The sequence below is a fragment of the Triticum dicoccoides genome, chromosome 1B (assembly GCF_002162155.2).
Source record: "Triticum dicoccoides isolate Atlit2015 ecotype Zavitan chromosome 1B, WEW_v2.0, whole genome shotgun sequence".
Lineage (NCBI taxonomy): Eukaryota > Viridiplantae > Streptophyta > Magnoliopsida > Poales > Poaceae > Triticum > Triticum dicoccoides.
In genome coordinates this window covers 310,918,840-310,931,603 of record NC_041381.1, presented here as the reverse complement: position 1 = coordinate 310,931,603, position 12,764 = coordinate 310,918,840, and the positions used below count along the sequence as shown (strand labels likewise).

General features: G+C 39.4%; 1 protein-coding gene across 2 annotated transcripts in view; it reads left to right on the top strand.

The window, feature by feature from the left end:
- The window catches only part of LOC119332313 (midasin-like), a 38,276-nt gene extending 26,426 nt beyond the window's left edge, over positions 1 to 11,850 (top strand). The window contains exons 35-66 of one of the 2 annotated variants that reach the window (XM_037605504.1): positions 610 to 762; positions 885 to 1,064; positions 1,304 to 1,501; positions 1,608 to 1,709; positions 1,787 to 2,014; positions 2,096 to 2,218; positions 2,466 to 2,547; positions 2,620 to 2,747; positions 2,823 to 2,987; positions 3,075 to 3,150; positions 3,403 to 3,515; positions 3,602 to 3,678; positions 3,760 to 3,873; positions 4,027 to 4,095; positions 4,177 to 4,336; positions 5,198 to 5,325; positions 5,401 to 5,498; positions 5,608 to 5,834; positions 6,006 to 6,245; positions 6,338 to 6,464; positions 6,624 to 6,685; positions 6,770 to 6,928; positions 7,177 to 7,395; positions 7,795 to 8,082; positions 8,190 to 8,324; positions 8,433 to 8,639; positions 8,713 to 10,380; positions 10,496 to 10,777; positions 10,870 to 11,049; positions 11,133 to 11,231; positions 11,317 to 11,442; positions 11,533 to 11,850. In XM_037605504.1, coding sequence (XP_037461401.1) covers positions 610 to 762; positions 885 to 1,064; positions 1,304 to 1,501; positions 1,608 to 1,709; positions 1,787 to 2,014; positions 2,096 to 2,218; positions 2,466 to 2,547; positions 2,620 to 2,747; positions 2,823 to 2,987; positions 3,075 to 3,150; positions 3,403 to 3,515; positions 3,602 to 3,678; positions 3,760 to 3,873; positions 4,027 to 4,095; positions 4,177 to 4,336; positions 5,198 to 5,325; positions 5,401 to 5,498; positions 5,608 to 5,834; positions 6,006 to 6,245; positions 6,338 to 6,464; positions 6,624 to 6,685; positions 6,770 to 6,928; positions 7,177 to 7,395; positions 7,795 to 8,082; positions 8,190 to 8,324; positions 8,433 to 8,639; positions 8,713 to 10,380; positions 10,496 to 10,777; positions 10,870 to 11,049; positions 11,133 to 11,231; positions 11,317 to 11,442; positions 11,533 to 11,565 — 6,246 coding nt within the window. In that variant the 3' untranslated portion in view covers positions 11,566 to 11,850. Of the gene's footprint in view, positions 1 to 609; positions 763 to 884; positions 1,065 to 1,303; positions 1,502 to 1,607; positions 1,710 to 1,786; positions 2,015 to 2,095; positions 2,219 to 2,465; positions 2,548 to 2,619; positions 2,748 to 2,822; positions 2,988 to 3,074; positions 3,151 to 3,402; positions 3,516 to 3,601; positions 3,679 to 3,759; positions 3,874 to 4,026; positions 4,096 to 4,176; positions 4,337 to 5,197; positions 5,326 to 5,400; positions 5,499 to 5,607; positions 5,835 to 6,005; positions 6,246 to 6,337; positions 6,465 to 6,623; positions 6,686 to 6,769; positions 6,929 to 7,176; positions 7,396 to 7,794; positions 8,083 to 8,189; positions 8,325 to 8,432; positions 8,640 to 8,709; positions 10,381 to 10,495; positions 10,778 to 10,869; positions 11,050 to 11,132; positions 11,232 to 11,316; positions 11,443 to 11,532 lie in introns of both variants that reach the window. The other variant, XM_037605499.1, reaches the window with a different exon arrangement.
- Positions 11,851 to 12,764: the final 914 nt, after the last annotated feature.

Sequence of the window (12,764 nt, the reverse complement as noted above, 5' to 3'; positions counted from 1 at the left end):
GAACAGTGTTGATCCTGCGGTATCTTGTTGATTCTACCATGCTGCTAGTGTTTTTCTTTTACTTCTTAATTCTTTACTGGTGAGGGATTGGATGCACTATTGTAAACATGCATTCATCTTTCACGGCTAGATGAATGTCCTTTCTTCGGAAGTAACATGTACTCCCTCCGTTCCACAATGTAGCGCATATACTAAAAGTCAAACTTTATAAACTTTGACCAAGTTTGTAGAGAAAATCATATACATCTAGAATACCAAATACATGTGCTTAGATACATCACAAGACATACTTTCATATTGTATTGTAGATATAAATAGTTTTCTCTATAAACTTGGTCAAAGTTTATAAAGTTTGACTTTGTAGAAAATCTATATGCGCTACATTATGGAACGGAGGGAGTATAATGTATATTGTTTTCTCTGTGATATGGTGCTATGGCGCTTTCTAAATGTCCGGATCGATTGGCTATTGCACAAGATGAAGCATGCCAAGCCCTCAACATTATTATTCAATCTTGCGTTGCACGTGCTTCTTTTTATTGATGTAATCTATGCATGCATGAATCGGGATGGACGAGATTCATACTTATCCTCATACACTATTTGCAGGTTGTATTTCGACCTCGACAGTCTAAACATAAGAGTTTGATTGCAGCATGCTGTGAGTTTGAGGGACGGTTGTCTGACTGCAAGGATCTGTTAAGTCATTTAAACTGCAAAGGTGCTGGACAATTGGAGGTTAACAGAATCTGCAATTGGCAGGTGAGATTTGTTGGGACTGATTTTAATGTCTTAGCTGGAGCCGTTGGGCTATTTTTATTCTTCTTTTCCACTCCTCATAACTGTAGTTAAAATTGATTGGTCTTGCAATCATTCTATGACAGATAACATCAGGGAACTTTATTAAGAGACTGACAGAAGAGTATGGGGAATATGTGGATTTGATTCAGCCAGTGCAAGTTGCCGTATACGAAATGAAACTTGGCTTGGCAATTGCTCTATCTGGTTCTCTTGAGAGAGAATATTTGAAGAAGGTGAAAGAAGATGATATCGAAAAAGTTCTGGTATGTATATGTTTGCAGCTGTAGTTGAAATATGTAGGTTTCCTCCATGGACAATCTTTTATAATATATTGTCTAGAGTGCTCTTCATATAGTCAAATATGTTCCTTCACCAAAAATTAGTTCACATCTGTTTGAAGATGTTGTGAAGCAATATAATGTCCTTGCTTAATGTTAATAGGAACACACTCGATGAATATATGATGCTGACGGCTGTACCGTTATCACTTTCTATTCTGCAGGGTGCAATTTTTACTTTTATGCAGTTTCCCAATGGACATGTTGCTGGAATGACATTAGTGGGCGTTCCAGATTTAACAAATTATTCAATTGGTGATCAATTGGAAACTCAATACAGTGAGTTCAAGGATGTAGATATATTGGAGAAGCTGTCTCGTGTGTCAAGTCAGTTAAATGTTGGCGAAGTTGCAGATGAAGTGGTTAGTGAATTGAACTGTCTTCTATCCTATTCAATTTTATGCTTCTGTAGATTATAAGAATTTGGACAATGGAGCTGTTTGTAAGTGTTTTCTGTACTGATTGCAGAGATCCCATTCGCAGATGCTAGTAACATTTCATCATGTTTCTTTAGTACGGACAACGTACCGTATCTGTCAGTCCCTTGTCATGGATAAAACTTCTTATCTGGTATGTACTCCTATTGTCATGGTTAATAAACCTCGAATTGAAATAATGTGTGGTCTCTTACCAGTTTCTCTTTCCAGTCTTTGAAGAAGATCTTTGACTATTTTAAAAGCATGTGGATCGATATGAAATCTAGTGTGAAGGCTAGGGAAAATGACGATTCTCAGTATTACAAGTTCAGGTCCCGTATCATCGATATAGAGGACATCTTTAAAGGAGATGTGCCTTCACTTTCAGATATAGACTCTGATGTCAATGCTGGTCCAGATAATGAAGAAAAATTGGAGCTTGAGTTTTTCAAAATTATGGTATTTCAATGTTCTGTATTTCTTACAAGTGCTTGTATTTTCACTTTATATTTTTATATTGAACACTCTTGCTTTCTTCAGGAGAGAAGTGACGAAGATGATGGTTCTGTTGAAGACAAATGGGATCTTGTTCCAGAGTCTGCTCTGAAATGTATTATATTAACACATAACCAATTGTTTGGATCTCATGATCTTATCGGAAAGGTAAATAGTAAAATGGGAAAGAAGATGCATCTTCTGTTAACTTTGAATGCCTATATAGATGTTCATGGGAACGGGAGTTGATGATAATTTTCTTGACCTTTGTTCCTTGTTGTCTTTCTGACCTTCTTTTAGATGATATTTCTTTGACATAGGAGGCCAAGGGAATAAATAAGATGAATGCTTATGGGATAATAAATATGTACTTTCTCATAGCTAACTAATCTTTTTCTTGGTGAAATTATTTCAGACTGAAAAATTCCAAATTAGTGATCAGCAGAAACTTCAGTCTTTTGTAGACTCGTACGATTTTGGTGCAAGAATACTGAAAGGTATGTACATGGACTATGATTTCAGATAGTGATGTATGCTGGACTTTGCTGATTTTTGATATTATTTTCCAGGCCTGCCAGAATTGACTTCTTCAACACTAGATGAGAAACTCATGCCTGAGAATTTACTCCGTGTTTGTCTGGAATATCAGCGAACCTGTGCAGCCTCTCTAGGCAGCAATAGTTATAATGCTTACAAGGTATCGAGTCTTGCAAGTTATACCTTTGATACCCAGTCGCTCCTTCTTATATATAGTCTACTTGCATATTTGCAGGACCCAAATCCTCCTGTTTTATTCAAAATGGTTGAGCCACTAACTGCACTTCAAGAGAAAGTTAGGACCTTTTTAGACGAGTGGCCAGATCATCCAGGTCTACTGAAAATATTGGAGATAATCGCTTCCCTTTTGGCAATGCCCCTGAGTGCTCCACTTTCTAAGGTTTGGTACCCAATAAATTGCATGTATAATACTAATTTGCAGCTCAATACTAAGCTATCCTGGTCTACTGCCCCCTTATTCTTGCAGGTCTTACTTGGATTGCAACTGTTGGCTGGGAAAGCTCAAACATTGCAGGAAAATGACTCCAAGTTCTTTCTTAAAGGTAAAGGCTGAATCTTCAGTAGCAAGACGAATTCTAGTTTCTGACTCCCACCTTTGTGTTCAGGTGGTAAAATCTTATACTGTAAAATGTAGGACTGTTTATTTACTTGTGCTTACCCCTTCGCATGCTGTAAAGTCTTTGTGGTAAAATCGTATAATTGGTTTTGTATTATGGCTGTAACATTTCCAGCATCTCAAACCTCTGTCAAATCAAAGCTATGCTGTTCAATTGCTCTAATTCTTTCCCCCACAGATCATCTTCCACCAATATTCATGCTTCTGTCTTCATGGCAAAGGCTTGAGTTAGAATGTTGGCCTATCCTGCTTGAGGAAGTCCAGGGAAAGTATGAAACTAATGCTGCAAAAGTGAGTTTGTATTTAATTTACATTCCATTTTAGTTTATTAATAGTTTCAGTTTTGCTCAACATAATATATTGTTGGACCTGTGCAGCTATGGTTTCCACTGCGAGCATTGCTTTCTCAGTCTTGTGACATTCCAACGAATGATGATTTGTCTATAATCAAGAGGTATGCTTCAGTGCTTCTACAGTTGTTCACTGTTCGTGGTTGTGTCTATATTTTCTTATGTTATCTTTATCCAAAATGCAGCATAGAGGAGTTCGTCCAAACATCAAATCTTGGAGAATTCAAGACACGATTGCATCTCCTCCTTGCATTCCATGGTGAATTTTCTGATGGTGCTAGTGTGGGTGTTTATTCAAGGTGAGGTCTAGAGTTTGCTGTGTAGTTGATTTCGTGTTATTTATGGAAGTTGTTGGGTTTTTCTTGTTTTTGCATCTCTGATATTTTTCAAACTGGTCCCTTCATTCTGCAAATGTGCCTTGCTATATTATTATCTTCTCTGTCTCTCGGCAGTACTCCAGTGAAGAAAATCCAGAACATTCTGTACAACGTGTTTGGTTACTACATGCAGTTCTTGTCACTGTAAGTTCTTGTCACGTGAAGTTATTCCTAGCTCATTTCTTATGGTTGGTTATAATAGATTTTATTTTTTTTGCTCCTCAGTGTTCTTCGGCAAATTGAGGTCGGTAAAGAATCAGTTGAAAAGGAGTTGAAAGATCAGGTTAAGCTTTATCGATGGGAGCAAGATCCATACAGTCTTGCTTCGATTGAAAATTTCAAGAGGACGAGGCAGAAAATTTTTAAGCTTCTGCAACGGTTCAATGTATGTACTAATTGCTTACTATGGTTATTTTGCTAGGGCAGCTATGCTTGTTCTGTTACTATGAATAGGGCTTCTTCTGCAACCCTATTGTGCCCATTAAATAACACTGTCATTGAATTACTTAGTTACATTTCTAGTTGGAAATTTCCGCTCGCATGATCTCTAGTTGTAATTACAGCAGAAACATTTTTCTGCAAGTCATTAGCACTTCCGTAAATCTTTTTGCCATTATCGAAGCAATCATGTATAATAGGGTTTCTAAACTACCACTCCCTCTCTTTCCGCATGTAGGGCATATTAGGTTTTGTGAAGACAGGGTTTTCACACCAGGAATTACTTTATTTGTTCCATAAAAGAATTACTTTGTTATTATACAGTTTATACTCCCTCCTTTCTGGTTTATAGGGCTTATCTCAAAATTTTAGGTTTCCCGTTTTATAAGTCTCAATTTGATTGTTCCCCATCACATGTTCAGATTTCAAGGTGCATTAAATTATTGCATGCAAGGATTAAGAGAAAATTGACCAATGCATGTACTTCATGCATGCATGCATTGCAATTACTGTTAATTACCTCCTTTCCAGTTTATAGGGCTTAATTGAGAAGTACCTACTGGAAAAGACATTAAATTGATATCACCAGATCTGTTTTCAAAAGTACCTACTGTAGTTTTGATTTGTATCATATAAACATGTATTAATGGAGTAATGGCCAAAGGCTTATATTATAACAAAGCCTTAATATATCCTGCGTCCAGGAATAGCGGGTGTATTGCTTAGTGCTCCACTGTTCTGACATTTGTGCTTATCTTCAATAACAATTTTGGAAAATATATTTATTGGGCAGTTTACTTTTTTATAGGATATTTTGAAGAAACCTGTTATTGCCCTGCTGAATGAAGAGGCTACAGCAAGAAAAGTTCCATGTTGGCTTGATCCTGAGATACCTGAATCACAGTTTCCTGTTGACACGGAGAAACTTGGTGAAAGGTTGTCCCATAAGGACCATATATATTTATTTAATCTGCACCATTGCATATTCTTAGGTTCCCCTCTTTCTTCCAGGTTTTTGTGGTACAACAAGTGGAAAAACCAGGCTTCTCTGTCACTGCGAACATTATTGCATGCAAACGATAGTGCTGCTGCAGTTCCCAACGTGAAAGGTTATAACCCCCCACCCCTCTGTGGAAACTTGTTCTTTTCCCACATGTTTTGTCCCTTAATTTTCATTTAGTGTGTGTGATGTTAAACCATTGTTCTTTTTGTTGACAGAATCTGTATATGCTGTTGTGCACAATATGAACCACCAACAAGATGAAACTGAACTCAACGATAGATTGAAATTCTTTTGGTATGCACTTGAGAGGATTTGTAATGCGGCTGATTTTGGTTCTATACTTAAGCATGGTAAAAAGAACCAGAAGAAAACTGCTTTGTCCAGTTTGTTCAAGACACTCGAGGAATGTGGACTCTCAAAGCACAGGCCAACGAGTCATGAGGTACAGTTAATGGCAAAAACTAATTTTCTGCTTCTGCTATATTTTGTTTGGCTGTTGAATGCTGTGGTGTGAAATTGAAAAGAAATTAATTTATTGTAAGGATATCTTGTTGGTAGTATCCCTTGTATTTTTGCCTACAAAATTGACTCTTGACAACTTAATGTCTTCTAGTGGGGAAACGAGTTGGATGCACCAAGCCCGTTGTTTTTGGAGCAGTCATACAACACAACACATTTACTCCAACAAGTGACCACGCAAAAAGCGTGTGAAGATGTTAGCTCTATTCATTCTACCCTATTGGGCGCAAATAACTGGAAGCTTGCAAATCAGCAGTACTTCAGATGTTTGGCAACGGTGCAACAACTTAAGCAAATTTCCTTGAAATTTAACAAAGATCTAGACTTAGTAGAGGTTAGTTCCTTTATGTTTTGTTGTTTTGATGCCATAGATGATGCATTGTCAAATTCTTGTTTATGGTTTGACTGCTTGAGCCTCTTTTGCAGGTTAATAAGGCTGCGTCCTTTATGAACCATCTTTTGACTACGTTGTGTGAACAAAGACATCTTGCTTATGATCTATTTGAGCAGCTGAACCAGTTTCGGCATATGATCTTATTATTAGGTTCAGGAGGTACCTCTAGATCTGTGCCTTTTCTTTTCCATTTACTCCCTCTGTCCCATAATATAAGACGTTTTTGGAAGCTAAAACAGCTTGCAAAAACATCTTACATTATGGGACGGAGGGAGTATATATTTAAGTAAGTGAAACTTATGACTTGTCCTTTTGTAGGGAAGAGCGGATCTCTATCATCCTGCCAAAATGTACTGCTAATTTCCATGTGGCAGCAAAAGGTATGATTTCCTGTACTTAAAGCTTTTTAGTTGTATGGAATCTATGTATTTAGTTTGACACGTGCTTTTGCACTTCTTTTGTAGCAATTTTTTGACAATATGCTAGCTATGGCCACGGACACCAACTTGTTGCTCAAAACCTTCAAAGGCTCTCATCATGCCTCTTGTGACAACTTTGAAGTAGAAGTTGCCGCGATGTCAACTCTTTTGGAAAAGTTTATTACAAGATTTTCTGAATCCAAGGTAAGATTTGTTTGTTTCTTGACACTTACAGCCTGCATACGAGCTAACTGAAACCAGGAAAGTTAGGGGGTTTCCTTTTGGTTGTCATCTGAGAATTTATGCCCTGTTTTTTATGCATGCTTCAAATAAGTTGATGACATTGCAATGTGCCTTTTTGGTCCAATAACTTGAGCTGAATATCCTTTGAGTACTATAACTTAGCTAAACTTATCAGTATGTGCATAATAATTCTGTTCTATTTTTTGCAGGATTTATTAGACAAATTCTTAGTTGGATCCAACAATATCCTTGCTGGTGCCCACAAAAATATGCCTCTTGCTACAATGGAGATGGAACAACTTGTTGCTGTGAATTGCCAGCTTGTCAACACATTTAGAGAGGATATACAGGTTTTATGCCACCAGGATGTTGCACTGAGATCTGTGAAGAAAGTTCTGCTCTCTCGTTTCAAAGAGTTACTGGACAAGGTTTGTGTTAATTACCTATATGAATGCTGACTAATGCAAAGGATGCTTTGATGTTTTGAGTGCTGTACTGGTGATATGCTTATTGTTGTTTCCTCTAGTAGTATGCTTAAGAGGTGTAATGCAAAGGATGCTTGATGTTTTGATTGCTGTACTGGTGATATGCTTATTATTTTTCCTCTAGTATGCCTAAGAGGTGTAGGTCCTGCAGAAATGTTACTACTAGACGTCTTCCTATTTTATGCACTTCAGTACACATTTTTTACCATAGCCATTCCCAAATGCAGAAAAAGATTTCTGTTTTGTTCTGATGTTGCACTCATATCTTGCTCATGTATGGATATAGTTATTTGAAATTACCATCTCTTCATTTGGTTCTTAAGCATGCTCAATGTTGTGTAGGGGAAGATAGCAACAGAGAGTTTCTCTAGAGAACTTAAAGACAAGCATGGACTATTCTCTGATGAACAAAAGCCTGAAGATGCATATGCAGAAGCTTTTAAGGAAACCTTCGCACTAGCTGTCGGTGTTGTAGGACATCTCACTGGTCTTGGGAGATCCATTGATGAAACTAAAGAACCCTCGTTAGAGGGGAATATTACCTCCTGGAAAGATATTTTGCATTCGTATGTCATGAATCTTCAAATGGACCATGTCTGTGACGCTGGTGAAAATCTTTCTGTTTTAGTGGTATGTTCCTTCGCCCTTTGTTTGTCTTCTTATAGTGTATGTTCCTTCTCCTTCAATACATGTGGATTATTTTGCTTCGCCATCTGATCCGTATTGTTATCCAACAGAGGAAACTGGTAGACTACAAACCTGAGATGTGTTCTATAATAGAGGCACAGTTAATGCATCTTCGTGTTTTGCTGGGTGTGATCCTGTCATCAGCCGAAGGCATACTTTCTGAACTTTTGGAAGCTCACAGAAGAGTAAGCTTGTCTTTGGTTTAGTATAGTTTGTACTTGTCCTTTCCCCTGTTTTGGTTGTAATGATCCCCCTCCCCCCTTCTCATTGCCTTTTTTCCCTAATGGTTCCAGACATCTGAAATGACTCATGCACTCGGGGATCTTTTTATTTATCTATGTGCGGAGGGGTTTGGTTGCGTCGAAGATACAGCTGAAGATGCTTCAGACGGACAGAAGGATGCAACAGGAACTGGAACTGGCATGGGTGAGGGGGAAGGTCAAGAGAGTGCAAGCTCTAAAATAGATGATATATCACAACTTGAGGGCACCAATGAAATGGTTAGTGTGTTTGAACAATAGTTTTAATCTTAGATTTTTTAGCGAAGCTAACCAGTCTGCTGATATTTAGCAGGATGCTCAGTGTAAGGGAGATCAAACTCCTAAGGATGATGATCAAGCAATTGAAATGGAAGGAGATTTTGCTGCTGAATTAGCTGATGTTTCTGAGAATGAAAGCAATGACTCAGGCAGCGAGGATGAAGACAACTTGGATAGTCAGATGGGTGACACTGGTGATGCCAGTGAAATGGTTGCCAAGAAATCCTGGGACAAAAACGAAGATGATGATTCTAAGACGTCTGAAGAGAAGTATGAGTCGGGTTCATTAGCCAAGGGGGCAGATGAGAATGATAGGGAATTGCGTGCTAAGGACGAATGTCCCATGGAGACAGATACCGTGGAGACAGATGATAACGAGCAAGGCAAGAATAATGATATGGATGATGAACCAAGTGCTTGTGAGGATGCTGATGAGAATACTGATGATGTAATGAACAAAGCTGATGCATATGATGATCGAACAGGACCTGAACTCACTGAACTGGACAAAGAGGATGAGGATGTCAACATGGATGACACAGAACAAGCCGATGACATGGGTGCTGACAATCCTGACAACGAAGATATGGGCCCAGAAGAGGGGCAGCAAGAAGATGATGGTGCAGTTGGGTCAGAAGATATGGAGGAAGACGATCCCACACATGATGGTGACAATGTGGTTGATAATGAAGGGGATGATGATGAAGATAGAAATGTGGAGCCAAACAACATGGAGAAGCAACAGTTGGACAAAATCGAGTCACTTGTACATCCTTCACAAGGTATAACACCCAGCCAATTGGAAACAGACTCTAACAAAGAATCTGAAGCAAACTTGGCCAACAGCATGGACATGAGCAGTGGAGTTGCTCCTTCTGTAGATTTTTCAAATAATGAAGTGCCTAGTCTGGAAATCTCTATGCCCAACTCTGGTGAAGGTTCAAGAAATTTGTCCAACTCCAAGCCAGAGCTGCAGCCTGATGCTCCACCATCACACATCAAGCAGACAAATCCTTTCAGGAGCATTGGAGACGCATTGGAAGACTGGAAAGAACGAGCAAGAGTCTCAGCTGATACCCAGGATCATCAACCAGAAACTGGACACCATATTGATGATGAGAGTGCTACTGAATTTCGTTATGTGCCTGAGGGTGAGCAGAGCACCTCACAAGCATTGGGTGACGCGACAGCTGATCAAATCAATGACGAGCTGCAAGTCAGGCAACCCATGTTAGATGATGAAACCCGTGCCCAAGTGGAGCAACCTGATGAGAGGATACCCGGGGATAACAAGCCTGAAATGCCCCATCTTCAAACTTCACAATCACGCGTCAACAAGTCCGAAAGTGCCAACAGATTGGAGAGAAGAGATATTCAGACTGATGCATCCATTGAGGATTTGGTTCAAGATGAAATAATTGACACTTCTGGAGATGTTGTTTCATTCAAGCAGCGTCTGACAGATGACAGGGTAGTTCAGCTGGATGCCCTAACAAGTGACAGGGAGATGGCTACTCAGATGGATCTGGACATAATTAATGAAGAAACGGGAAGGACTATCATGGACTGGAGAAATCTCGAATTGGCAACCATGAAATTATCCCAAGAACTGGCAGAGCAATTGCGCCTTGTCATGGAACCAACTCTTGCAAGTAAGCTTCAAGGAGATTACAGAACCGGAAAGAGAATAAACATGAAGAAGGTACTTGTATTCTCTTTGCCCTTTGTCAGTCATAGTGACATGCTCCTCCTCCTTTTCTCTCGATGTCCCTCTCAAGAATGTGCACTTACACACACATTATTTTGTCTTCTGTCAGGTTATTCCATATATTGCAAGCCAGTTTCGCAGGGACAAGATATGGTTGCGACGAACTAAACCCAATAAACGAAATTACCAGGTGGTTATTGCTGTCGATGACTCACAAAGCATGTCCGAGGGCAAGTGTGGAAAAGTTGCAATTGAAGCATTAGTTACAGTTTGCCGGGCCATGTCGCAACTTGAGGTTGGGCAGTTCGCAGTTGCAAGTTTCGGGAAAAGAGGGAACGTTAAAGTCTTGCATGATTTTGATCAGATCTTCAATGCAGAAGCTGGAGTCAAGGTACGGCATCTCGTGTGCTTTTGTCAACTATAATGGAGTAATACTAACGTCTCTCTCTCTCTCTCTCTCTCTCTCTCTCTCTCTCTGTGCAGATGATCTCTAGTCTGTCCTTTGAGCAAGACAACAAAATTGAGGATCAACCAGTTGCTGATCTCTTGATGCATCTGAATACAATGCTTGATGCTGCTGTGGCAAGGTCGCGCACGCCATCAGGGCAAAATCCACTTCAGCAACTCATACTTGTAATATCTGATGGAAAGTTCCATGAAAAGGTATAAGCACTTTCCTTTCATATTTGCTTATGGATTAAACAATGCTTATTGTTTTAGTGCTGAAGTTCACTCTATGGGAGCAGGAAAATTTGAGGCGCTGTATCAGGAATGTTCTAAACAGAAGGAGAATGATTGCATATGTACTCCTAGATAGTCATGAGGAATCCATTATGAACTCACTGGTGTGTACTTCAATACTTTCACTGACATGGTTTTGCACAGCCATTAACTTAGGTAGTTTAAATTCTGACGGCATTTTCTTTCCAGGAAGCGTGCTATGAAGGAGACAAACTAATCTTGGGAAAATATATGGACTCATTTCCGTTCCCTTACTATGTTATGCTGAAGAACATAGAAGCGCTTCCTCGCACACTGGCCGATTTGCTCAGACAGGTATTGAGCAACACATATTTTTGGCTCATTTCATTACTTAGTTAACAAATGGATGCTGGATTCATATCTCTGCTGTTTTCTGCTGCGCAGTGGTTTGAGCTGATGCAGGGCGCGAATGAATGATCTTTGGGGACGTTGCCAGCTTGTCAAATTGGTAAGGGAACCCGTAGGTGTAAAACCATGGGCGTTCTCTAGGTTCATACTGGAACAATTAGTGGTCCAAAGTCCGAGTTTTGTACAAAATACACACCTGTTGTAGCTTGTTTTACACTTCGGAACAAATTGTTGTGTAAAGTTTCATTTGTACGAGATATGCTACATTTCCATGTAATGACTCGTGAGAGGTCAGATTTTGAGTAAAGCGCACATTGTATTACCAAGGGATCAATGCAAAATTGCTTGCCACCATATAGTTTACATTTTCATCATGCAACACTAATCTTGTGCCCAGGGCCGGTCCTAAGATTTCGGGCCGGGGCGAAAACAAAACTTGGGCTCTTTATGTATAATGCATGTTTTGATTGTTTAAAACGCGGGTTGCATTTAACTTTTTAACAATGGAGTGCGACACTAGTCGACCTGCTTTCATGATTTAATTATGTATATTACTTTTGTTAAGATTTTTCCAAGTTAGTTGCGTGCATTGTACTATATTTCATAGTTTGCCACCGAAAAATTATTTAAACGACTCTTTATGGCGCACAGCTAGAATTAACTTCATAATTTGCAATGCTAAGATTAATTTTGCCACCTATTAGATTAAATCCACCATGGATTTTGTAATTAATTTTTGCTCAGCTATTATCATTATCCATGGATCCTAGTAATTCTCAAACCTTGTATTTCATGGATCACCAACACAGCCAAATTATTTAGTCAGAAGGCCGGACAACTGTGAACCAACCTGTGGTTGGGATGGTTAGATGGATAGTGGTATTCCCAGCCCACCAGAGTTCTGGTGCTCGCATTTATCCTGGATTTATTCAGGATTTTCGGCGATACGCTTTCAGTGTGAGGAGACTTTGTAAAATCTCAAGATGATATGCCGGCTCAGTCTCTCGGAGGTGCTCATGGGGTAAGGTGTGTGTGTGCGCGTTCATAGGGTGAGTGTATACACGTGTACATGAGCGCTTGCGTCTGTACTATGCTAAAAAAAAGAAGGCTGGACAACAATGTTGATGAATCAAGAAGATGTTTACTTATTTTCTTGTCCAAAACTGCCTCTCGAGATCGGGGGTATTGTTACTCCTGTCCATGCTGACGAACATGAAATCACCCAAGCTGCCATTGGAGGAGAAAGCATCGGTGAGGCCTCCGCGGGA